The sequence below is a fragment of the Ahaetulla prasina genome, chromosome 7, assembly GCF_028640845.1.
Source record: "Ahaetulla prasina isolate Xishuangbanna chromosome 7, ASM2864084v1, whole genome shotgun sequence".
Taxonomy (NCBI): domain Eukaryota; kingdom Metazoa; phylum Chordata; class Lepidosauria; order Squamata; family Colubridae; genus Ahaetulla; species Ahaetulla prasina.
Genome location: NC_080545.1, coordinates 96,503,320 through 96,530,644, shown reverse-complemented (window position 1 = coordinate 96,530,644; position 27,325 = coordinate 96,503,320). Strand labels below are relative to the sequence as shown.

The window sequence follows — 27,325 nt, the reverse complement described above, 5'->3', positions numbered from 1 at the left end:
CGTTCCATGCGCCTTTGGTGTTGTCATGCCAACCAAATGACCACGGAGATGTTTTTGGACAGCGCTGGCTCTTTGAAGTGGAGATGAGCACTGCCCCCTAGAGTCGGGAATGACTAGCACATCTGTGCAAGAGGGACCTTTACCTTTACCAAGCAAAGTCAATGGGGAAGTGTCGTGTCCCACTCCTCCGCTGACAGCCGGGTCAGGGAAATCCGAATCAGGCGTGCCTCTGCAGCTCTGCCAAAGTCCTAGCAAAGTCCTCAGGGCAGGCAGGAGACCAGAAAGTGACTTCAGCAAGGTATGTTTAGACTTTGCAGGTTGCAAAGGGGGGATCACGTGACCCTGGGACCCAGCAAAGGTCATAAATAGGAACCAGCTGCACCAGCCTCTGAATTTTCGATCACGTAAACAAGGGGTGCTTTCATATACTTATAAAAAAATGGCCATAAGTCACATTTCTCAGCTCGGTTGTAACTCGAGGGCCGTGGTGGCTCAGGCTGTAAGATAGCCTGTTATTAAAACACAGCAGCCTGCAATTACTGCAGGCTCGAATCCCACCAGGCCCAAGGTTGACTCAGCCTTCCATCCTTTATAAGGTAGGTAAAATGAGGACCCAGATTGTTGGGGGGGGCAATAAGTTGACTTTGTAAATATACAAATAGAATGAGACTATTGCCTTACACCCTGTAAGCCGCCCTGAGTCTTCGGAGAAGGGCGGGATATAAATGTAAATAAATAAAAAAACAACAACTCTGAACGGTCACTAAATGAACTGTTGTAGGTCAAGGACTATCTAGTGTCTCAAGGACCCCCAGGATTCCCCAGACTTCATTTTGAGACCTGCTGACGTAATATAACCTGAAAGCAGAAATTAATCTGGTCAGCGCATTGGAATTAGCAAAACAATTGTGCAATCCTTTTCATTATTGAAGGGCATTTAAATGTCCCAAACATGCAATTATGTTCAATTAAGCTTCATTATGTTTGTAAGAATATATGATGCTCTTCTCTAAAGGTTTCTGCCAGGCTCAAAAAGCTATATTTATTCTCCCCACTACAAAAGATATAGAAACTTTACAACTCATCAAACTTTACAGTTGACCCAGTGGATAAGGCTACTATAATTTGACGGTATCTCCAGTTTAAATTCTTCCAGCTTCTTAGAGTCTCTCTAGGTGAAAGCGATCCTACCTGTTAGAAGTAATCTGTGGGTCCTCGGCGCACTGCAGAATTGGGACTGTGTTCCAATCCTGGAGTGGCTTAAATAGGTTGTCCTAGGGGAGGATGTGGGTTTTCCCACAGTTACTTATTAACTTCCTTTAAAAGTCGGTTCAGGATGGTTTCCAGTCCCCATGAAACTGGAAACGTAGCTCAAATTAGAATGTGGTTTTTCAGTAGGGATTTTTCAAGGCCCTTTGAATTTGCAACTTTCATCAGAGTAACCGTGGGAGAAAACTTCTTGTTCCCACTTCTGTGAGAAGCTGGCCAGATGAATTGGATCTGCAAATATTTATTTATTTTTAAATTCTCCCTGTCTTTCCTCCATGTCTTGACACTGAACTTCAAGGCAGGCTATTTATTATCGATTTATAAATAGGCTGTCCTTGCATAGACATTTTGAATGTACTGGTAGCCCTCCACTTACAGCAGTTCATTTAGTGACCATTGGGAAAAAATTTTTTGATTTATCGCCGTTTTGCACACTTAATGACCATCGCAGCCTCCACAAGGTCACGTGATCAAAATGGGGATGCTTGGCCCAACTGACTCATATTTATGACGGTTGCCGTGTCCCAGGGTCATGCGATCACTTTTTGCAACCTGCTAACAAGCAAAATGGACGCGGTGGCTCAGCGGCTAAGATTGCTGAGCTTGTCGATCGAAAGGTTGGCAGTTCAGCGGTTCGAATCCCTAGCGCCGCGTAAGGGGGTGAGCTCCCGTGACTTGTCCCAGCTTCTGCCAACCTAGCAGTTCGAAAGCAGGTAAAAAATGCAAGTAGAAAAATTGGGACCACCTTTGGTGGGAAGGGAACAGCGTTCCGTGCGCCTTTGGTGTTGTCATGCCAACCAAATGACCACGGAGATGTCTTTGGACAGCGCTGGCTCTTTGAAATGGAGATGAGCACTGCCCCCTAGAGTCGGGAATGACTAGCACATCTATGCAAGAGGGACCTTTACCTTTACCAAGCAAAGTCAATGGGGAAGTGTCGTGTCCCACTTTTCCGCTGACGGCCAGGTCAGGGAAATCCGAATCAGGCGTGCCTCTGCAGCTCTGCCAAAGTCCTAGCAAAGTCCTCAGGGCAGGCAGGAGACCAGAAAGTGACTTCAGCAAGATATGTTTAGACTTTGCCTGACTCAGAGAATGCCAGAAAGCAGGTCCTTTATATAGGCCATGGGGTGTGGCTCCATGACTCAGCACTTATCCAGGCCTGCCCCTCCCTTCCTTCTGTAGCCTCCGCCTATCAAGTCTTCTGACGCGAGGGTCACTCCAGTCTGCAGCTGTTGGCAATTGACCTCCCTCAGGCTCACATGCTGTGGAGGAGGAGGAGGGGTCTAGTTGCTCCGTTTGCCTGGGCATGGAGCCAGAGCTGGGGGCTGGAGGTACTTCCTCCTCTTCAGCCTGTCTGGGCATGGAGCCAGGGCTGGGGCCGGGAGGCATACTAGGACATTCCTCCGTGTTCGGAAGCAGATAAGAAGGCCCCGGCTGTGGTGAGATCGGACGAGACACAACAGGAAGCCAGATTCGCTTAACAACCGTGTTAGTAACTTAACAACGGCAGTGTGTGGCAGCTGTGGCAAGAAAGGTCGTAAAACGGGGCAAAGCTCACTTAACAACTGTCTTGCTTAGCAAACGGGAATTCGGGGTTCAGTTGCGGTCCACCTGTACCCTGTGCTTATCGCGAGAGTTTTAATTTTTGAAATTCCTCCAGCTTAGCCTTCAAATAAGGACCTGATTGGCAGAAGAAGGTTGGATAAATGCTTGGAGGACGGATCTCTCAGGGGTTAGGAATCTTGAAAGCTCAGCACCAACTCCAATCGGGAGCAGTCTGCCTCCAAATCTCAGCTTCAGGCGGACAATGGTGGAACAACAAAATACCTTATCCCACCAGACTTGAAATCCTAGGCTTAGAAAACTTGGAACTCCGTCACCTTCGACAAGACCTAAGTTTAACTCATAGAATCATCTATTGTAACGTCCTTCCTGTTAAAAGACTACTTCAGCTTTAACTGCAATAATACAAGAGCAACCAATAGATTTAAACTTAATGTTAACCACTTTAATCTAGATTGCAGAAAATATGACTTCTGTAACAGAATCATCAGTGCTTGGAACACTTTACCTGACTCTGTGGTCTCTTCCCATAATCCTAAAAGCTTTAACCAAAAACTTTCTACTATTGACCTCACCCCATTCCTAAGAGGACCATAAGGGGCGTGCATAAGCGCACAAATGTGCCTACCGTTCCTGTCCTATGTTTCGACGAAGTCTCATTCGTCATCTTCAGGCTTCAGCTTCGTGCTTCTGGGAGCAATGTGTGATCGCAGCTGTTTCTTCCTTTTAACTGCTTGTGGGGGTTTGATAAGCATATATAAGCATACGTATATATATATGCTTATACCTCCTAATATTTACTCATACATTTATATACTATATAATCTTTTTGTATGATACTTATATATATTGTTGTGACAAAATAAATAATCAAATAAATAAAAAATAAACCAAGGTAGGAGTCCGCCTCCTGCTTCTGAGAAGTCTCAAAGGTATCTTGTTGGAGTTGATGGGAACCCAAAGGCTGGATTAAGGTGGCCTCGGGTTGACCCAGAAGGATTGGCAAGGCTGCCTAGATCCAGAGTGTAAATCATCTATTTGTTCATCCGTTATACCAGGGGTCTGCAAACTTGGCTCTTTTAAGACTTTTTTTTTAGTAATTTTTTTTTTATTTTAACAAACATACATAAAATCATTATCAATCCAAATACATTGTGTCAGTAGATTGGTCCCCAATCTTATGTGAGCTTTTTTAAGACTTGTGGACTTCAGCTCCCAGAGTTCTTCAGCCAGCTTTGCTGGTTGAGGACCTCTGGGAGTTGAAGTCCACAAGTCTTAAAAAGAGCCAAGTTTGCAGACCCCTGCATTATATGAATGAATTAAATATCTAATTGTGGCTGTTGCACAATGGTTCAGTGTGCTGCACCTTATTTATAAATATGTATGTATATGTATGTATATGTGGGACGCGGTGGCTCAGGGGCTAGGACGTTGAGCTTGTCAATCGAAAGGTCGGCAGCTCAGCGGTTCGAATCCCTAGTGCTGCCGTGTAATGGGGTGAGCTCCCGTTACTTGTCCCAGCTTCTGCCAACCTAGCAGTTTCGAAAGCATGTAAAAATGCAAGTAGAAAAAATAGGGACCACCTTTGGTGGGAAGGTAACAGCGTTCCGTGCGCCCTTGGCATTGAGTCATGCCGGCCACATGACCACGGAGACGTCTTCGGACAACGCTGGCTCTTCGGCTTTGAAACGGAGATGAGCACCGCCCCCCTAGAGTCGGGAACGACTAACAAACACGTATGTGCGAGGGGAACCTTTACCTTTTTATGTATGTATGGGAGGGGGGAAGAGGAGGAGGAGGAGGTGGTGATGAAGGAGAAAGAGAAAGAGGAGGGAGGGAGGGAGGAAGGACAGAAGGAAGGAAGGTTCTATTTGTCATGCTCCTAAGGTATATCAGAGAATTTTCTTCCAAACATAAATCTGCCCATCTCTAAAAAGTATCAAAAGGTCTTGGAACATAAGACTTCTCATACTGGAGATATGGTGAGTTCTTAATCAGGGACCTCATGGTGCCTGAGCAGGCGGTTTATTTTATTTATTTATTTGTCAAACACTATATATAAGTATAAGCATGAAATACCCATACAAATTGGATACAATTAAAGGGAACATTAGGACAGGAACTGTAGGCATGCCGGTGCTCTTATGCACGCCCCTTACAGACCTCTTAGGAATGGGGTGAGGTCAATAGTAAATAGTCTTTGGTTGAATCTGGGGAAAGGGAAACTAAACAAGAAAGGGAAACAGAATCAGAAATGGAAAATAGAAAAAAAAAATGATGGTGCGTTCCTGATGCCGAAATATTGGAAAAGTTTCAACATGTAACCTTGGACTCAGTAATAGATACACACGCATATATAAACCTATCTATTTGCAACTTGGAAATTCTCCAAAATAATGAATAATGAACGCTGGATGTTTCCTGATTACAGGATGGTAATTTTACATGGCAAATGGCCCCTGACCTACTTAATATGAATGTATTATGAATAATTTAAGATTCTTATTAAATATAACCTTTAACAGTCATTTAACATATTTAAATATAACCTTTAACAGTTATTTGAAATACCAATGCTTTAATATTCGTATTAAATAGAAATATTCTAATAGTCACATCAAATATAAAATATCTCAATTACAGGTTGTAATCCTCAACTTATGACCATAATTGAGGCCAACATTTCTGTTGCTAAGTGAAATGGTAGTTCAGTGAGTTTTGCCCCCATTTTACGACCTTTTTGCCACTGCTGTTGAGTCACTGCAAGTTTGTCAAACAGCTGTTAAATGGCTTCCCTGATTGTCAGGAGGTCACAAAAGGTGATGACATGACCCCAGGGACACTGCAACCGTCATAACTGTGAGTCAGAGTCTGAATTTTGATCACGTGACCCTGGGGATGTTGCACCTGTCTTAAGTGCCATAAGCCATAGTCATAGCCACATAATCATAGTCCCAGTCATAAGTGGTGTTGCAACTTTGAATGGTCACTAAATGGACTGTTGTTTTAAGTCAAGGACTACCTGTAGTCACTTTAAATGTGAAACATTTAAATACTCAGATTTAATATGCGAAACATTTTCATATTTAGATTTACAGTTAAGGTGGCAGCATACATACAGTAGATAGAGATGGATGATGGATGGATCGATAGATATAGATATAGATAGAAGATAGATGATAGATACAGACAGACAGACAGACAGACAGACAGATAGATAGATATAAAGATGCTGAGGCCAGTGGTGGGATTCAGCCAGTTCACACCACTTTGGGAGAACCGGTTGTTAACTTTCTGAGCAGTTTGGCAAACTGGTTGTTGGAAGAAATCATTAGGGCAGAGAACTGGTTGTTAAATTACTTGAATCCCACCACTTACAGCCACCCACCTGTGCTCAGAGATCTGCACCTTTTGAATGCGTGCAACCACAAAGTAAAAAAAAAAAAGAAAAAATTTAATATAAGTAGTTCTCAACTATTGCTTAACACAGTGTAAGCCGCCCTGAGTCTTCGGAGAAGGGCGGGATATAAATTCAAATAAATAAATAAATAAAAAATAAACTGACAACTGATCACTTAGAGACAGTTCGAACTTACAACGGGCTCTCCAAAAGTTACCTGGTTTCAAAGCTCCAACATCACCCCTCCCCTGGAGTCACGTGACCCCCTTTAGCGCTCGGCAGAGAACTCAAATTTACAGCCATTTGCAGCAGTTCGATCATGTGACCCCAGTTTATGACAGTTTCACTGGAAACCGGTCTTTAACTTCTGGTTTCCAGCAAATCCAGCCCCATAGCAAACAATGGGTTCACGTAACGACCGCTTCGGATTTGCTTAATGACGGCTGCATAAAAAGGCAGAAAAATGAGGTCGGCCATGTAAATGACCCGTTTTACAACTGTTGCAACAACTGTAATTACTGGATTCAATTATGGTCATAAATGGAGGACTATCACCAGTGGTGGAATGCCGCCGTTTTAATAACTGGTTCAGTGAGAGTGTGCTTGCGCGCAGCGGTGAAAATGGAGCATTTAGAAGCTCAGCTGTTTACCTTCCAAGTCAGCAACGGTTAATAGAACAGCGAGGGGGGGGGGAATCAGCTGTGCCGCGCGATTGAGATGAGCTAGAAAGCAGGAAATAGAGGACAGGATAGGGCGGGGCCAGGTGATCGTCTGAGCTACCGGTTTGGCCGAACCGGATGAATACCAATCCTGACTATAACTATTCAGATTACTAGGATTTCAATGTTTTATTGCAGTGTAAATATATGTTGCAATAATAAATAGATGATAAATTGCACGTAAAGCCCGAATGACAGGGCCAATTATTGTTAAATTTAAAATCTCCCTCCAGCTGAACTCATCCCCTTGTGACAATGTGAGCATACCATGAAGTGGGAGAGCTTGGAATTGGTTTCTATACCTTTTTGGAGACCTATTCCATTTTTAGACCTTCTCAGTTCAAGACCACAGCAGTTCAAGACCATAGCAGAACTTTAGACCCTAGCTGGAATTTCCTTGTGGTTTTCTATCTACGTATTAGCTAAGTCCAGTCCTCCTTAAATCAGCCAGAATTGGCCATGTAGTTTCCATTCTGAGCAATTCAGCGATGGGATCGAAGGTTATCTAAATGTTAAGGTTCCTCTTTCTCTCCACCCAATCCAGCTCACAGGAATGTTGTCATGGGGAAAACAAGAGGAGGAAGAAATATTAGATATGTTAGCTGCCTATCAAAATAAACAACTACCAACTTGCCTTCCATTGAGGACCTGTGTAATGCATGAGTCAAAAAGAGGGCTGTGAAAATATTTACAGACCCCTCGCATCCTGGACATAAACTGTTTCAACTCCTACCCTCACAACAACCCTACAGAGCACTGCACACCAGAACAACTAGACACAAGAACAGTTTTTTCCTGAACGCCTTTACTCTGCTAAACAATTCCCTCAAAACTGTCAAGCTAGTTACTAAATCGGCATTGCTATTAATCTTCTCATCGTTCCCATCACCCATCTCCTTCCACTTATGACTGTATGACTGTAACCTTGTTGCTGGTATCCTTAAGATTTATATTGACTGTTTCCCTATGACTATCATTAAGTGTTGTACCTTATGATTCTTGACAAATCTATCTTTTCTTTTATGTACTCTGAGAGCATATGCATCAAGACAAATTCCTTGTGTGTCCAATCACACTTGGCCAATAAAGAATTGAATTGAATTGAATTCAATTCAATTCTATAATAAAAACAAGAAACAAATAGAACAGAACAGAATAAACTTTATTGTGACTTTGAATGTACACTAATCGACATACATTAATTCTATTCTATTCTATTCTATTCTATTCTATTCTATTCTATAATAAAAGCAAGAAACAAACAATAGAACAGAATAGAATAAACTTTATTGTGACTTTGAATGTACACTAATTGAAATACATTAAAATGAATTCATTGCATTCAGCTCTCAAAGGGTCACCACCTCCAATATACACTACATAAACATGAGAAAATGAATCATACAAAATGATGCATATACCCACATATATTATATGACACAGAGAAACAACACAGCCTAGTTCGGATGTATACATGCACATGACGAGAAAAACGAATCTTGCGAGTTTACCAGATGGATGGCCCAGAGAACAAAGCTGTTACAGAATCTGGTAGTCCTGCTATAGATACTTCGAAACCTCCTCCCATAGGGGAGCAACAGAAACAGACCATGAAATGGGTGTGTGGGGTCTCTAACAATGCTTTGAGCTCTAGGCATATAGAGCTTATAAGCCGCATCCTGAATAACGGGAAGCGAGCGTCCTATAATCTTCTCGTCTATCCTCACCACTCTCTGTAGGGACCTTCTATCTGAGGCGCTGTTGCCACCAAACCGAACAGGGATGCAGTTTGTTAAAACGCTCTAAAAGAAAGGCCTGTTGCAAGACAGTGGTCTCTCTTTGCGGCATGGAATAAATACTATTTTCCCCCCTGAGGAACTTATAGGACAAAGTAGCAGGGTCCATAGAGGCTGTGGTGTTCCACATAAGAAGGGGTCAAGCTTTGATTACTGGCTGTAATCACTGGCTGTGTTGATATTTTGACCTTCCCCTGCAAAGACTCCTGTCCCAACCTCTCTCCTTAACATATATTTGAATTCTTAGATTACAGGTTGTCCACTACAGTTCATTTAGTCACTATACAAAGTCCCAAGACTGGACAGCCCCCTCTCTGAAATGGTACACAGTCTCTGGCTTGAGCAGGGGGTTGGACTACAAGACCTCCAAGGTCCCTTCCAGCTCTATTCTGATTGATTGTGCTCATAATTGACAGCTTGGTTGCAGGATCCAAATATGGGGTCTAGGACAATTAACCACAGAAACATGGCTACATCCACTTCCCAGTGCCCCCACTCCCACTGCAGCTGACTCAACATGGCTAACTCTCCACCAGTGTTTTTCCCCTGCCACTGGTCTCCCGTCCCCTCATCCTGGCCGATTCCCAGAGTGACACTTGTCCATGGCCAATAGGCTGCATGGGACAAATGCCCTTGGCCAATAGGCTGCGTGGGACAAATAGACTCATGTCGCTGGCCAATAGGCTGCGTGAGACAAATAGACACACGTCCCTGGCCAATAGGCTGCGTGGGACAAATAGACTCATGTCGCTGGCCAATAGGCTGCGTGAGACAAATAGACTCATGTCCCTGGCCAATAGGCTGCGTGGGACAAATAGACACACATCCCTGGCCAATAGGCTAGGTGGGACAAACAGACACACGTCCCCGGCCAATAGGCTGCGTGGGACAAATAAATACACGTCCCTGGCCAATAGGCTGCGTGGGACAAATAGATACACGTCCCTGGCCAATAGGCTGCGTGGGACAATAGATACACGTCCCTGGCCAATAGGCTAGGTGGGACAAATAGACACATGTCCCCGGCCAATAGGCTGTGTGGGACAAACAGACACACGTCCCTGGCCAATAGGCTGCGTGGGACAAATAGATACACGTCCCTGGCCAATAGGCTGCGTGGGACAAATAGATACACGTCCCTGGCCAATAGGCTGCGTGGGACAAACAGACACATGTCCCTGGCCAATAGGCTGCGTGGGACAAACAGACACACGTCCCTGGCCATTAGGCTGCGTAGGACAAACAGACAAACGTCCCTGGCCAATAGGCTGCGTGGGACAAACAGACACACGTCCCTGGCCATTAGGCTGCGTAGGACAAACAGACAAACGTCCCTGGCCAATAGGCTGCGTGGGACAAATAGACACACGTCCCTGGCCAATAGGCTGCGTGGGACAAACAGACACATGTCCCTGGCCAATAGGCTGCGTGGGACAAACAGACACATGTCCCTGGCCAATAGGCTGCGTGGGACAAACAGACACACGTCCCTGGCCATTAGGCTGCGTAGGACAAACAGACAAACGTCCCTGGCCAATAGGCTGCGTGGGACAAATAGACTCATGTCGCTGGCCAATAGGCTGCGTGGGATAAATTCTGCCATGTAGGAAAGCCGACCAATCTGTAGAAAGTGCTGTAGCCATGTTGTTTCAGCACGTGGTAACTGACCTGGCTAAACTATACTTCTGATGAATCACGGCTTGTTGAATACCAGCATTTTGAGAGTTTTGCTGCCTCGCCAGCTGGGACTTCTCACACAAACAATTGTGGGAATTTGTTGATACACGTAGTCCTTGACTTACAACCATTTCTTTAGTGAGCGTTCAAAGTTACAACAGCACTGAAAAAAGTGGTTTTATGTCTGTTTTTCACATTTATGACCGTTGCAGCAATCCCCACGATCATGTGATCCTGGATGCTTGGTAACTTGGTTCGTATTTATGACGGTTGCAGTGTCCCGGGGTCACGTGATCCCCTTTGGCGACCTTCTGACAAGCAAAGTCTATGGGGAAGCCAGATTCACTTAACAACCGTGTTGCTAACCTAACAACTGCAGTGATTCACTTAACGACAGTGGCAAGGAAGGCTGTAAAATGAAGCAAATCTTACATAACAACTGTACATAACAGGGATATCAACTGGCATAACAGGGAAATCTATTACTAATTTTATGGGGTTTTTTAAATAGTTTTTTAAAGTATATTTTTAACAAATGGGCCAAATTGAATAGGTTTTTTAAAATTGTTTTTTAACTGTATATTGTATTTACTTATTGTGGTTTTATCTAGCTATAAACCGCCCTGAGTCCTTCAGGAGAAGGGCGGTATAAAAATTATATTATTATTATTATTATTATTATTATTATTATTATTATTATTATTATTATTATTATTATTATTATTATTATTATTATTATTGTCTCACTTAGCAACAGAAACCTGGGGATCAACTGTGATCATAAGTCGAGGAATACCTGTAGTTCATTGCAATTTGTCTAGACTGCTGAAATGTAGCCACCTGGGACCGCCCTTGAAGACTACTGAAAAACTTCATAGGTCTTTTTATGGTTGGTGAATGCCATATAATACTTGTCTCTGGGCCCTCCACCGGCCTTCAACTGCAATTGAGCGTACTTGTTTTCATTTATTTAGCCACTGTTTCTCAATCTTGGCAACATGAAGATGTGTGGGTGAGTGGGATTTCAACTCCCAGAATTCCCCAACCAGCCATGCTGGCTGGGGAATTCTGGGAGTTGAATTCCCCCCCTATCTTCAAATTGCCAAGATTGAGAAATATTGCTCTATTGATCTGTTTGGATATATCAGCACAGGACTGCCAACTTTACTTAGGGTTTAAACTTGCATAACAAATACTTAAAAGGATTTTCTATTTTACCTGATAACTGGCAAGGTTGCAATACGGGCTATGGACAGCAGTCCCAAATGCAAGGGGTTACTATTTGCTGACTTGTTTTTGAAGTCATGTGCTGTTTTTATTATCCACTTGATGTGGTGAAACGTGATTAAACTCAAGTTTTGGTTCCCTTTTTAACTTGCTTATCAAATTTCCCAGCAGCAAAAGTTCAACTCAACACTGTCAAATTATTTACTAAACCTGCACTACTATTAATCTTCTCATCGTTCCTATCACCCATCTCCTCCCACTTGTGACTGTAAATTCGTTGCTTGTATCCTTATTGTTTCCCGATTGCTTATTTGTACCCTATGACTATCATTAAGTGTTGTACCTTATGGTTCTTGATGAACGTATCTTTTATGTACATTGAGAGCGTATGCACCAAGACAAATTCCTTGTGTGTCCAATCACACTTAGCCAATAAAAAAATTCTATTCTATTCTATTCAATATGATTATCATAAGCCGATGATGAATCAGTTTAGATCTGCAACGCGTAATCATAGGCTTGTAGTTACCTATCTACTAATTATAGTCGTGGGGAACTGGCAACCACCTTTTCTGACTAACCAATTTTAATAAAATTTGATCAAATTGCTTAGTTGGAAAAGGTGCTACCAAACGCTTTTTGATATATATATTTTTGGCCAACATTCCGTACATTCATTCTCTCCTACAACGTTTACTGCAATTATAGCTGAATTCACAACCTAGCACAGAGGTTTACAAACACGGTAACTTTTAGATAACTGGACTTCAACTCCCAGCTGGTTGCCTGGGGAATTCTGGGAGTTGAAGTCCACATACCTCTTAATGTTGCTGACTGTGGAAAAATCATGCTGGCTGGGGGATTTTGGGAGCTGGGAGTCCACGTGTCTTACAGTTGCCAAGTGTGAAAAACATGCTGACTTGGGAATTCTCGGAGTCGAAGTCCACACACATCTTAAAGTTGCAATATTTATATTTTTATATATTTATATTTTTTTTAATTTTTATACCGCCCTTCTCCCGAAGGACTCAGGGCGGTTAACAGCCAGATAAAATACAGTACAATACAATACAATAAAATCACTATTAAAGAACTTATTCGATATGGCCAATAAATTAAATTATAAAATACATAATATAATATAAAACCCCATTTAAAATCCAATTTAAAAACCCATTTTATGCCAGTCCTGCTTGGAAGAATAAATACGTCTTCAGCTCGCGGCGAAAGGTCCGGAGGTCAGGAAGTTGTCGAAGTCCTGGGGGAAGCTCATTCAAGTTTGAAAAGTTTGAAAAACATGCTGGCTAGGGAATTCTGGGACTTGAAGTTCACGTGTCTTAAAGTTGCCAAGTCTGCAAAAGATGCTGGCTAGGGAATTCTGGGAGTTGAAGTCCACATGCATCTTAAAGTTGCAAATCTGAAAACATGCTGACTAGGGAATTCTGGGAGTTGAAGTTCATGTACCTTAAAGTTGCCAACTGTGAAAAACATGCTGGTTGGGCGGATTCTGGGAGTTGAAATCCACATGCATCTTAAAAGTTCCCAAGTTTCAAAAGTTCACTGGCTGGAGGATTCTGGGAGTTGAAGTCTACACACATATCTTAACTTACCAAATATAAAAAAAACCCGACATTGGCTGGAGGATTCTGGGAACTGAAATCTACTTATCTTAAAGTTGCCAACTGGAAAAACATGCCGGCTAGGGGATTCTGGGAATTGAAGTCCACACGTCTCTCATAAAGTTGCCAAGTTTGAAAAATACGCTGGTTGGGGAATTCTGGGAGCCAAAAATCCACATATATCCTAAAATAGTGTGATGGAATGTAGTGGGCTGGCTTCCCAGAAGGGAGGAGGTGCATTGCAGTGGAGTAAGGAAACAACCATTTGGATATTTTGTGTGCGAGAGAGGGTGAGGACAGCCTCTCCCTAATAGTTCCCAAAGTATATGTTTGATGTAACTAGTAGGTTACTTCAGTTGGGCAAAGTTCTGTCTATAGGTGTGGAACAATAAAGAAACCTGCTTTAAATATTGGCTAAGTGTCTTTCTTGGTTTCGGGGGTCGGACAAGCTGCCCAAGGTGAAAAACATGCAGGCTGGGGAATTCTGGGAGTTGAAGTTCACAAACATGTTAAAATTGCTATCAACTATCCCGTTGACGTATGCAGTAAAAATAAACTCCTAACATTATTTTACCGAAAGTATAACTTTACTGGTAGAACCAAATAAGCACAGTAGAAGCAAAAACCAGTTCTGTAGTTTTCGTGCGAAAAACAGCATACAAAACAAATCCATCCACGGAAAACCAAACTGCTAGAATACTTACGACCCCAAATGAGCCCAACATTTCTGTTGCTAAGTGAGACCTTTGTTCCATAAATTTTGCCCCATCTTACAACCTTTCTTCCCACCGTTGTTAAGTGAATCACTGCAGCTGTTATGTTCCTAACCCGGTTGTTAAGTGAATCTGGCTTCCCCATGGACTTTGCTTGTCAGAAGGTTGAAAAAAGGGACCACACCGGGGTGAAATGCTCCCGGTTCGGACCGGATCGCCCAATCCGGTAGCGATGGTGGCGGATGGTTCGGAGAACCGGTAGCAAAAATCCCTGCCCCCCTCATGCCCAGCTGAGCTGCGCGATCATCAGAAGTTTTTTTTTAACTTTTAAAAGCATTTTTTCTTCAGCCCCAAAAAAATGCTTTTAAAAGTAAAAAAAAAAATCTCGATCGCGTGGCTCAGCTGGGCGAGGGGGGACTCAGGGATTTTTGCTACCGGTTCTCCGAACCACCCACCGCCATCGACTCGGGCGATCCGGTCCGAACCGGGAGCATTTCACCCGAGCCCTATCGTACCCCTTTCCCCCCCTCTGCACACCAGAACAAGACACAAGAACAGTTTTTTCCCAAAGGCCATCACTCTGCTAAACAAATAATTCCCTCAACACTGTCAGACTATTTACTGAATCTGCACTACTATTAATCGTTTCATAGTTCCCATCACCAATCTCTTTCCACTTACGACTGTATGACTATAACTTGTTGCTGGCAATCCTTATGATTTATATTGATATATTGATCATCAATTGTGTTGTAAATGTTGTACCTTGATGAACGTATCTTTTCTTTTATGTACACTGAGAGCATATGCACCAAGACAAATTCCTTGTGTGTCCAATCACACTTGGCCAATAAAAAAAAAAAAAAATTCTAAAAATTCTAAAATTCTCTTTCTGGTTTCTGTTGTCTGGCCGTGAGCAAAATACAAAAAAAAAAAAACCCCACACAGGCTGGGAGATTCTGGAAGTTGAAATCCACTTTTCTTCAACTTGCCAAGTTTAAAAAACACCAAGTGGGGAATTCTGGGAATTGAAGTCAAGTTGCTGAGGTTGCGAAACATTTTTCTGAACTCAGAGCCTCTATGTTCAGGGCCGATGGCTCTTGCCGATTGAACACATGAGGGTAAAACTCATGTTTTAGGGCCCTTACGGGACCGCCTGCTGTTACCTTATGCCTCCCACCAACCCGTACGCTCATACAGAGAGAGTCTTCTCAGGGTGCCGTCTGCCAAGCAATATCAGCTGGCGGCCCCCAGGGGAAGGGCCTTCTCTGTAGGAGCATCTACTCTCTGGAATGAACTTCCCCCTGGTTTGCGTCAACTACCTGACCTTCGGACCTTTCGCCGTGAATTGAAAACGTACTTGTTTATTCAAGCGGGACTGGCTTAACTTTTTAAATTTTTTGAATTTTAATAATTTTAACTGGGGTATTTTATTTTTGGGGTCAAATTTGACGGTTTTAATTTTCGGCCAATTACCGTATATACTCGAGTATAAGCCGAGTTTTTCAGCACGTTTTTTGTGCTGAAAAACGTCCCCTCGGCTTATACTCGAGTCTACGTCTTCGGGAACCCCGCACAGGAGGGGGTACCGAACGGACTCCCATGGGAGGGACGGGGAGCGGGCCCGCCGAGGTCTCGCGGGATTTGTCGCCCCCAGGCCGGCCCCCATTCCCGTGTCTGGTGGGCGGACGGCGCAAACTTGGCGGACTGTGCATTGGCGCGGGGAAGCCCTGGTGGTGCAGTGAGAGGGCTGGGCAGGGCCGCCAGCCTTCTCGGCTGAGGAGGAGGTTTCCCGACCGCGAGCTTCGCCGCGCGAGAGCCACCCAAAGGCCAGAAGAAAGGTCATTCCATCGAGTAATGGAGCGAAGGCTCCTTCCTCTCCCGCCTTACCCATGCTGCGAGCCCGGCTGGGCTGCAACCCCGCCGCCGCCGCTCCTTCCTCAGCCTCCGGGGCTCGCGCTCTGCAGCCGCCAGCTCAGGCGGACTCGGCAGCTCCCCATCAGCACTCGCACGGCGCGATTCGGGCAGGAGGAGGAGGGCTCGCTCTGTGGCGGTGGCGCCGCTGCCGCCGCCGCCACCACCGCCACGGAGCGAGCCCGACTCCTCCTGCCCGAATCGCGCCGTGCGAGTGCTGATGGGGAGCTGCCGAGTCCGGCCTGAGCTTGGCGGCTGCTAGAGCGCGAGCCCCGGGAGGCTGAGGAAGGAGCGGCGGCGGCGGGGGTGCAGCCCAGCCGGGCTCGCACAGCATGGGTAAGGAGGGGAAGGAGCCTCCGCCCCATTACTCCGATGGAATGACCTTTTCTTCTGGCCTTTGGGGTGGCCCCCGCGGCGGCGCAGAGCGCAGCGCCACCCCGCCCGCGACCCTCAAACTCGCGTTCCGCTTTCTGGTAAATTGGAGACGCCCCGGGTGAACAAACAATGCAGCAACTCAGAGCAAGCCGGCGATTGGCCAAGCTCAACCAGTAGAAAAAAAGGTTCTCCCCGTGTCGTCATTGTTGCTAGGCAGATGTTCAGGCGCAACGGGAGAGAGAAGAGGGGGGGAAAACCCTCCCTCAGCCGAGAAGGACTGCACCGCCAGGCTTCCCGCGCCAATGCATAGCCTGGCAGGAGTTACTGCAGCTCACCGGCTCCGCCCCAACTGGTGGTGTTGGGGCAGCAGCTGCCGCTTTCTAGCAAAAAGGTCGCTCGCCCAAAACTCCTCGCCTTCTCCTGGGAAGGGCTGGATGGCTAGCCAGGAAGCGTTGAATAAGCAAGCCAACCTCCCTCCCTCCCTCCTCTCCCCATAGCGAAAGAGCGTTTTCCGTTGGAAGAGAGAGAGAGAGAAAGGAGGGCCGTTCCTCCTTCTTTCATTCTTTCTTCTCCCTCCGTGCTTCAGAAGCTGGGCGTGTGTGTGCGCGCCCTAGTCCCCTTCTGTTCCGTGGCGCTGGAAGAGAGAGAGAGAGAGAAAGGAGGGGCCGTTCCTCCCCTTCTTTCATTCTTTCTTCTCCCTCCGTGCTTTACCGTGCTGGGCGACCTGGAGCAGCTGCTCTTCAGCCAGATGCTCGGTGAGTCAGCCCGTCCCTTCCTTCCCGTGGGGTCTGCCTTGCTGGTGAAGGTTATTGGGGCTTTTGAGCAAGGGAGGAGGAGCGAGCACCGCCTTCGCGCTGGCATTCCGGGATTTCCCTTTGTTTAGAGCTGGGAATCCTCCTTCCCCTTTTGCACTCCCTCCTCTCTCTCTCTCTCTCACACACACACACACACACACAGACTTCTAAAGTCGATTGGCACAATGCTAAGCAAACACAGCAGTGGGTCAAGGGTGAAGGGCTAGGAACCTGGCAGGTGAAAGGTTGAGCGACATGAAGGCAAAGACCACAATTGTTTTAAGAAAGAAGCTTTAGCAGGGAGGGGGATGGGAGGGTGTTTTAAGTTTTGGCAAACAGCCAGGCCAACTGTATTGGAGAAGGTCACACAACTGGCCTTAACATTTTAGCTGCTGTCTTTTCCTCACACTTGGGTTTAATGATATTAGAGATCCTTATTGCCCTGCCAAAAAAAAAAAAAGAGCCACCCCAACGTCTATGAAAATTAACCTTCTCTGCCAAGAGACACTGTGCAGGGTATTTTCACTATTGGTGTGCATACAGGCTTAGATTTGTGCTGGGTTCTTAGTGCTTAGAGCACTGACCTTCAGAGGCACCCTGGTCCCTTGGAAGCTAAAGGAGGACTCATTTTCATGCTTGCAGTTGTATTGTCAATTTCTGTGAGACAATGTTGTTGAAGTAACTCACTCACTCATTCATTCATTCATTCATTCCTTGTGTGTCCAATCACACTTAGCCAATAAAAATTCTATTCTATTCTATTCTATTCATTCATTCATTCATTTTATTTTGTCAAATACATATTAAATAATTATATAAATATAAGCATGAATTGAATACATAAAAGGAATACAACTAAAGGGAACATTAGGACAGGGACGGTAGGCACGCTGGTGCTCTTATGCACGCCTTACAGACCTCTTAGGAATGGGCTGAGGTCAATACTAGATAGTCTTTGGTTAAGGCTTTGGGGATTTTGGGAAGAGACCAGAGTCAGGTAGCACATTCCAGGCATTAACAACTCTGTTACTGAAGTCACATTTTCTGCAATCTAGATTGGAGGTTCACTTTAAGTTTGAATCTATTGTGTTCTCGTGTATTGTTGTGGTTGAAGCTGAAGTAGTCATTGATAGGAAGTACATTGTAGCAGATAATTTTATGAGCTATGCTCAGGTCATACCAAAGGCGGCGTAGTTCTAAATTTTCTAAAGCTGGGAATCCTCCTTCCCCCTTTTGCACTTTTATTGTTTTTCGTTCAAATAAATATTCATGTTATTTTACTTGGCTCTATCTTTATTTTTTACATTGACCAGTAGCTGCCTCATTTCCCACCCTCGGCTTATACTCGAGTCAATAGTTTTTCCCAGTTTTTGTGGTAAAATTAGGTGCCTCGGCTTATATTCGGATCGGCTTATACTCGAGTATATACGGTATATAATATGTTATTTTAACTGTTGTTTTAATTTGTATATTGCACTGTTTTAATCTGGCTGTACACCGCCCTGAGTCCTTCGGGAGAAGGGCGGTATAAAAATCTAAATAATAAATAAATAAATAAAAATAAAACTCTGCTCTTTTGCAGGGATGTCAAACTGGATTTCTTCAAGGGCTGGATCACATTGTAGTTTTCTGTGGAGTGACTGGGGAGAGGGGAGAGATGGGATGTATGCTTCCTGCAGCACTCTGCTGGCCAAAACGGAGCGCGGTGGGTGGCGCACCCTGTTTTTGGCCTGGATAGTCTCCTGCAGCATTCTGCCTGCTCCCTGTGCCCCATTTTGGCCGGCAGAGCGCTGCAGGAGGCTGTCCAGGCTGAAAACGGAGTGCCTGTGCACAGTCCACCCCCCCATCGCATCCTGTTTTCACTAGCAGAAGCACCGTGGGGCGGTCTCCTTTGCTATTTCCAGGCCGGGCCCCCCGCAGGCCAGATCTAAACACCCTTTTGTTGTTGTTTTTTTTGCATTTATATCCCGCCCTTCTCCGAAGACTCAGGGCGGCTTACACTACGTCAAGCAATAGTCTTCATCCATTTGTATATTATATACAAAGTCAACTTTATTGCCCCCCAACAATCTGGGTCCTCATTTTACCTACCTTATAAAGGATGGAAGGCTGAGTCAACCTTGGGCCTGGTGGGGCTTGAACCTGCAGTAATTGCAAGCAGCTGTGTTAATAACAGACTGTCTTAGCAGAGCCACCAGAGGCCCTTGAGTCTGACCCCCCTGTTCTAGTGGTACTGACCACAACTGAGCCCAACATTTCTGCTGTGAAGCAAGACAGTTGTTAAGTGAGTTTTTTGTCCCCTTTTACGACCTTCCTGGACACAGTTGCTAAATGCATCACCACCGTTGTTGTTTTTTTGTTTGTTTACATTTATATCCCGCCCTTCTCCGAAGACTCAGGGCGGCTTACAGTGTGTAAGGCAATAGTCTCATTTTATTTGTATATTTTTACAAAGTCAACTTATTGCTCCCCCCAACAATCTGGGTCCTCATTTTACCTACCTTATAAAGGATGGAAGGCTGAGTCAACCTTGGGCCGGGCTTGAACCTGCAGTAATTGCAGGCTACTGTGTTCTAATAACAGGCTCTAACAGCCTGAGCTATTCCGGCCCTTAAGTTAGTAACCCAGCTGTCAAGTGAATCTGGATTCCCCACTGACTTTGCTTGTCAAAAGGTCGCCAAAGGGGGGATCACACGACCCCGGGAGGCTGCAAGCGTCCGAATTTTGATCACGTGACCATGGGGATGCCACAACAGTCGTAATAGCGACAAATGTTCGTAAGTCACTTTTTTCAGGACTGTTGTAACTTCAAAAAGTCACTAAACAAATGGTTGTAAGCCAAGAAGAAAAAAAATTATGCACACCCACACACACACAGACCCCAAACTATTCTAAAAATACGAGTTCCAGGTATATTTATAAAGAAAGAAACAGACATTCTATGAAGTCTGGAACTAAAATAGTTAAAATTTTAATCTACTAAGCTTTCGTCAGCCATCTGCTGACATCGTCAGAGTATTAATGGCCAAACCTTTACCCTCACCCTACATCAGTTATGAAATCCACATTTTTTTTTTCTACTGGTTTTGTGGAGGTGGCTTGGTGGGCGTGGTGTGGCTTGGTGGGCGTGGCAGGGGAAGGATATTGCAAAATCTCCCTTCCCAGCCCATTCCAGGGGAAGGATACTGCAAAATCCCCATTCCCTTCCAACTCCTGGGGGAAAGATATTGTAAAATCACTATTTCCACCCCACTCTGGGGCCAGCCAGAGGTGGTATTTGCCGGTTCTCTGAACAACTCAAAATTTCCACTACCGGTTCTCCAAATTGTTCAAAATTTCCGCTACCGGTTCTCCAGAACCTGCTGGATTTCACCCCTGCCTTACACTTGAGCTACAGATATATTCGCCACAACACAAGTTAAACTTACCTTTTAAAGCCCGCACAGTATATTGCAAAATGCTGCGCATGAGAAGGAAGCCAAATTCTGGATATATCACAAGACACTCACTCAAAGCATAAGCCTCTAAGAAGCCATGTTTTCTTGAGTTGAGCCTCCGAGCAATTTGGAAGGGAGTGTTATCTGGTGCTGTGGGAGTCTGAACATCTCTCTTCTGCAGATCGAGTTTGCAGGAAGACGTTTGACCGTATCTTCTCAACTCTTTAACGCCTTCTTCACCCTGCAAGAAGCAAAAATTGATGAACGAGAGAGAGAGAGAGCGACACGCACATCCTACTCATCTAGGAAGTTGAATTTTCAAACAAGGGTGTTGCTGGCAAGCTACAGTCAGAGGAAACTGTTTACCTATCCGGTTGAAAAACCTGACCCACAATTTTTACTATCTATTGTATCAACTCTTTCTAAAACCATGAGGAATCTGAGCTGAAGTTGTATATCAATCATCCGGTCAATTGTTCTATGCGTTGTGCCAATGATAAAGATTTCCAAACTCTGTGCCAAGGAAAACTGCCATGCCTGCAGCGAGGACCCAAATATGCAAATAGAGATAACCTTGTCTTTTATCTTTTCAATTCATTTCACTTCACCCTGATGTTTACAGTTCTCTCCCTCCAAGCCTGCCCGTATCTATTCTTGTATGTGCATTGCCTCGAGTTAACTTATAAATTAATAAAGGTGGGATAATAAACATCTGGTGTATAAATCAAGAAGTGAGGCTGTGATCCAAGAAACCTAGTTTTGCTGACGTAACAAAATGGTGTTACAGCGAACCCAAATACGATCGTTCACAAACAACATGACCGTAGCACGAGCCATCTAGCACATATTTCCCACAGCAAACATCCCCGCTGGACAGACAGCTCATGCTGCCTGAAATGGAAGGGTTGGAACACTTCGGCTACTGGTTCCGACGGCCACCCCCTCTACCCACCCAGTCCAAGATACGCGACAGGGCAGGGTCCTGTCTATCCTGTAGGGTCCAAGCCGTAATGTCAGCGGCAGTAACAGGGGCCTCTCAGTCCTCAATCAGGAGAATTGTGAAAGCAGGAGCTGGATCGAGGACAGTTTCTGGTAAGGGGCAACGTGTTGTAACTCCAGCCCCCGAACCTGGCCCCATGCCCGAAAGTGACTCCGAGAGTGAGGGGGAAGGGCCGGTAAGGCTTACCTCGGGAGCACTGATTCCTTTGGCCCGGCTCTAGGAGCCAAAACCAGACCAGTCGGGGGACGTAATGAGGCCGTCATCCCGATTCCTCCCTTCCCCCGGCTACGCCTTCAGACACAGCTGATAATAATGAAGCTTGGATTGACCTGCGCTTCAGAAGATTAGAGAGGCGGCGTCATCAAAGGAAAAGGTGGGCAGGAGCCTCACCCCACAGGATATATAAGGAGCTTTGGGACTGCTCTCATTCCACGGGAAGCAAAAATTAGCTGAACCGTTTCAAAGAGAGCTGAAAGTCTTACTCTGTGAGTCATTTGTTTGAACTTTGGCAGGCAGCTGCGATTTCCCTGCCAGGACGTCAAGGTGTAGGTATAGGCGGCCAGGAAGGCAGTCCAGTGGGACATGTGGGGGGAAAGAATGAGTGGGGTTTGCCTGTCTCCTGCCAAAAGGCCTAACAGGGGCTTGTGGTCCGTTGCAAGCTCAAAACAGCAGCCATAGAGATAGTCATGGAACCGCTTCACGGATGCCACAGCAGCCAAAGCCTCCCTATCGAGCTGGCTGTAATTACGCTCAGAACAGGGCAGAATCCTACAGTAATAGGCAATAGGAGCCTCCAACCCGCTAGGGAGTTGATGACTTAAAACGGCTCCAATGCCGTAAGGGGAGGCGTTAGCAGTCAGAATAAGGGGGGGGGGTTGTGACCCAGGTTCCTGGACTCGGACTCCGATGATTCAGAAAGTGAGGAAGAGGAACTAGCAAGGCCTGCTTCTCCTGGGCCCTCTCCCTCCCTGGCACCCACCCCAGAGGAGGAAGAGGGGCCGGCAAGGCCTGATTCCTCCGGGCCTTCTTCTGATTTGGCAACGCCCCAAGAACAATCTTGGCTCGATGCAAGACTGTGCAGACATGACCAGCGCGCGCAGCAGAGGAGGCGTTGGGACAAAGTCAAAGAATGATGAGTCACGGAGTGACACCCACAAGGGCTATAAAAGCAGGAGGCGGAACTTCCTGGCTTTTTGTCTTGGACAAAGCAGTGAATTTGCACGGGCAAACTGTTTCAATAGAGGAAAGAATATCTTAGTAAGTAACTCTGGCCTTATCTATAATTTCCTAGTTATCTCCAGAGACTTGGCAGGCGCGTGGGTAAATGTGGCCAGAACATTTATCTATGTAAATAAACTAGAAAAGAAGGCCTTTGACTGACTTTTTGCTGGGAGTATTGGGGGAGGGAAACAGAACAGGGAGGTTAGGATGGTATTGTACCAAAACTGCCGAAGAAGTCAGCAAATCCTTAACAGTGAGGAATGAGGAGGATTCCAATAGGCCCCAAGACCACGGGGTGTTTTTGTCAAGCAGCCGGTGGAGAAATTCGGCCACAGAAGCCTTATGCGGCAAAAACACGCTGTAAAAGTTTAAAAGACCCCAAAAGGCCTGTAGAGGGAACAGGAGCACCTACCCTCTGGAATGAGCTTCCTCCTGGACTCCGTCAACTTCCCGACCTCCGGACCTTTCGCCGCGAGCTGAAGACGTATCTATTCTTTCGAGCAGGACTGGCATAACATGGGTTTTAAATTGGATTTTAAACGGGGTTTATATCAGGTCTTTTATAATTTTAATTTGGCCATATTGAATAAGTTTTTTAAATGGGTTTTATTGTATATTGTATTGTATTTTATCTGGCTGTTAACCGCCCTGAGTCCTTCGGGAGAAGGGTGGTATAAAAATTAAAATATTATTATTATTATTTTTAATAGCCGCCACTTTGGTTGGGGTGGGGTGGATGCCATTGGCATCACTCAGATACCCTAGAAACTCAACCTGAGGGACGCCAATCACACATTTGGACCGCTTCAATTTGAGGCCAGACTGACGGAACCGTGTCAGAACGGCCCGCACCCTCTCGATGAGTTCACTCCGACAACCAGTGGATACGAGAACATCATCAAAATAGGGCACGATACCCGGCACCCCATGTAGTAACCGCTCTGCCATCAGATTCTGGAACAACCCAGGAGCAATGCTGATGCCAAACTGAAGGCACCGGCACTTAAAAGCTCCCCAGTGGGTCACAATGGTCTGCACCTGTGCCGAAGCATCGTCCGTCCACCGGGAGCTGCTGGTAAGCCTGAGCCAAATCCAGCTTGGCAAAAACAGCGCCTGGGCCCAGGGAATGGAGCAAGTGCTGGACAACCGGGACAGGATACGGGTTTGCCTGCAAGGCATTTAAAATCCGCACAGATGCGAATAGAGGCATCAGGCTTAATTGGAATAACGATGGGAATCTCCCAGCTAGAGTGGTCCATGGGCTCCAAACACCCTGACCAATTAGCTTGTCCAGCTCAGCATCCACCTTTGGGCGGAGTGCAAAAGCAACCTGATGGGGTTGAAGCCTAACAGGAGCCACCCAGGGATCTAAGTTTAGCGAGATAGGGGACCCTACATACTTTCCCAAGGAGCCATTAAAAATGTCAGTGAACTCAGTATACAGAGACTCACAGTCCCCCTCAGGCATAGAATGGATGCAAGAGATGCTACGACCCAGAGAGCTGAACCAGTCTAACCAGTCTAAAGGCTTGGGAGAGACCCGTCTACCAAAATTAAAGGAAGATGGCCAACGAAACCATCCGTCTCCATCAAAAAACAGCCCTGGCCAATGATGGGAATGGCATTACCCTGATAGTACTGCAGCCGGACAGGGCAGGGGCACAACTGGCTTCTGCGGATGGAGGGAAGCAATCGTTTAACAGTGGCCCCAGGACACAATGGACTTAATTGACCCCGCATCAATCTCCATCTGGCATGCCACCCCCTCAATCTTAACATCTAGAGTCAGTTTCTTGGACTCCGCAGGGCTAAGCTGATGGGAGACTATTTCAGTGACCCTGCGGCAGTGGAAAATGGCAAAACAGTTCTTACCCGAACGAGGCTTGAAGGATGAGCGTTGGGATTTTGGGTCCACCGGCGGTTGACCGAAAGAACAGCAGACCCTAGCGATATGGCCAGACTTGCCACAATGACGACACACAGCCAAACGGAAACGACAAGAAGATCAAGGGTGAAGCTGACCGCAACTGAGGCAGGGAGCAGATTTTTTTCCTGTCAGCCTCTTCTTTCTGGGAGCAGATGTTTTTAGGCAGCTGAACTCTGCCTCCTCATCTGTGGCTTCATCAGAGGTGATATCCTCGTAATGTACCCCTGAGGTCTGGTTGGCAGGGTTATGGAATTTCCGGATATCAGCAGTGGATTTATCTGACATTTCTGATGCTGGGCTTCTTCCAGGGCAGTCTGAAGGGTCAAGTCCTTCTTGGGCAGCAACTGCCGCTGCAGCCTCATATCTCTAACCCCGCAAACTAGCTGCTCCAACAGGGAGTCTTCCAGATCCCTGAACTCGCAGTCGAGCGTGGTGGTCCTGAGGAAGCTACGTATTGGTTAATTGTCTCTCCCTCCTCCTGCAGTCTGTCTAAATTTGAAACGGCGGGCTATTCAGGATGAAGCCGGCGTGTAATGGCCCTTCAGCTTTTCCCTCAAGGCTTCCCAGAAGATCGTATGCACCGGTTGAGGGGGCGACTAGAGCTTTGGCCATCGCAAAAACTTCAGGACCACATGCATTTAGGAAATGCGCTTGTTTCCAACTGCTTGAAAGATCAGTGAAGTCATTCGCCTCCAGAAAACACTCAAACCTTCCCACGTCTCAGCGGTAGCGATGAATGGGACAAAAGCTGGTGGTGACCAGCTCAGGAGTGTGATGGAGTTACCAACTTTTGTGACGTCTCGTCGCCCGTGACTCGTGGCAGCACTATCTCAGCGCTAGCCGCTCCTGTAGTGACTTAGCTCACAATCGCCTCAGATATCCCACCTTCGTCGCCAGCGATCTGTCGGGAGACCATGGTGAATAACCTGAGGTGACGAGAGAAGGCTAATGTCAAGAGTTCTTTAATGAACACAACTCGCTAACCGGCAACTCCAGGAACCGGCAACAACAGCATCTGACAGCTCTTATATAAGGAGGCAGTCAGACCGAACAGCCAATAAACATAAAGAGAACTCCCGCACATGCAATAACTGTGTGTGTCAGCCAATAGGGAAACAGCCTCTGAGTTGTCAGGGTGGCACACCGAACACAACATTAGGTATGAAAGTCAACTGGGTGACTTTGTACCAATCACCAGGAGACGGTGAGTTGTAATTCCACTTTAGGAACGAAAGCCTGATGGGGGACTTTGGGGGAGTTCTAGTCCCAACTTAGGCATGAAAGGAGTATACTTGGGCCATTTACTCTCTCAGGCCAACCCACCTTGCAGGGTTGTTGTTATTCCTTGTCAGCAGGCCCCATCATCTCCGCCATCGATTTTTCTATTGGTCAAACCACTCCACCTTTCTGCATATAGTGTATCATTAAGCATTGTACCTTATGATTCTTGATGAAGGTATTTTTGCTTTTATGTACATTGAGAGCATAAGCACCAAGACAAATTCCTTGTGTGTCCAATCACACTTGGCCACTAAAAAATTCTATTCTATTCTATATAGAAGTCTCGCTTCTATTATATACAAAAATTTATTATTTATTATTTATTTTATTTATTATTTATTTATTTTATTAGATTTATAAACCGCCCTTCTCCCGAAGGACTCAGGGCGGTGTACAGCCAAGATAAAAAGAGACAATATACAATTAAAAATAAATTAAAAAACTTATTACACAGTGTGGCCGAAATTAAAATAATTAACATCTAAAAACCCCGTTAAAACTAAAAATTTAAAATTATAAACTAAACAATTAAGAAGTTCCATGATTCCCTCTCCCCAACTTTTTGTCAATCAGTCCCAAAAAACATCTCTGGCTACAGTTGTATATTAATTTTTAAAATCTTCTGAATTTATATATGTATTTGAATCCAATTTTTTTAGCTTTTTTTACATTCACCAAGAGTGATTAAAAAGTCCCCCCTTTTCACATAAATGTGAAGTAGGTTCATATACTTCAATTTTTCAAATACCAACAGCAGATAATTTTACGAAAATTAAGACTGTAATACAGTGTGGATTTTGGTCTTTTCATCCACATGTTGATTTTCTTTTGAACGGGATGCATTTTTTATCTTTTTCACTGTTACACGCCACCTGGAGCCGGGGCGGGGCCGCACAAAAATTGAATAAAGTGGAAAGAAGCGACATTTTATGTCAAAGCCTGGTTTTAATTCCACCCCTCTGCCCAAATTTAACCTGAATTAAAAAGAAAAAATCTTCTGGAACAAAGTGATTGGGTTCCCTCGCCCTTAACTCAAAGAAATGTCAAACGTGGCTTTTAATAATGTACATTAAAAACAGTCAACATTAATTACTTCTGATTGCATTGGGGGAGGTTAGGATTTGATGAGAAATGCAGGAGTATAACTGAGTTTATTTATTTTATTTATTTATTTATATATTTTATTTGTCATAACAATATAACAAAATATATATACAAGCGTTGCATAAAGGGTTATATTTATTGATCACATTTGTATACCGCCCTATCTCCCGAGGGACAATATAATATATGAACGTATATAGAGTTAGGAGGGACAAATTTTTAGTATATGTTTGTTTTATTTTTAACTATACCTTGTGTTTGTTCCGGGAAGTTGGGGGGGAGGGTTTTT

At 45.2% G+C, this 27,325-nt stretch overlaps 1 protein-coding gene across 1 annotated transcript in view; it reads right to left on the bottom strand.

Moving 5' to 3' along the window:
• Window positions 1-25,013, bottom strand: part of LOC131202596 (uncharacterized) — a 46,892-nt gene extending 21,879 nt beyond the window's left edge. The window contains exons 1-2 of the mRNA XM_058191698.1: window positions 24,874-25,013; window positions 23,499-23,892 (exon numbers count right to left, since the gene is read on the bottom strand). Of these exons, the coding sequence (XP_058047681.1) occupies window positions 23,499-23,892; window positions 24,874-25,013 (534 nt within the window). The remainder of the gene's footprint in view (window positions 1-23,498; window positions 23,893-24,873) is intronic.
• Between the last annotated feature and the right edge of the window lie 2,312 nt (window positions 25,014-27,325).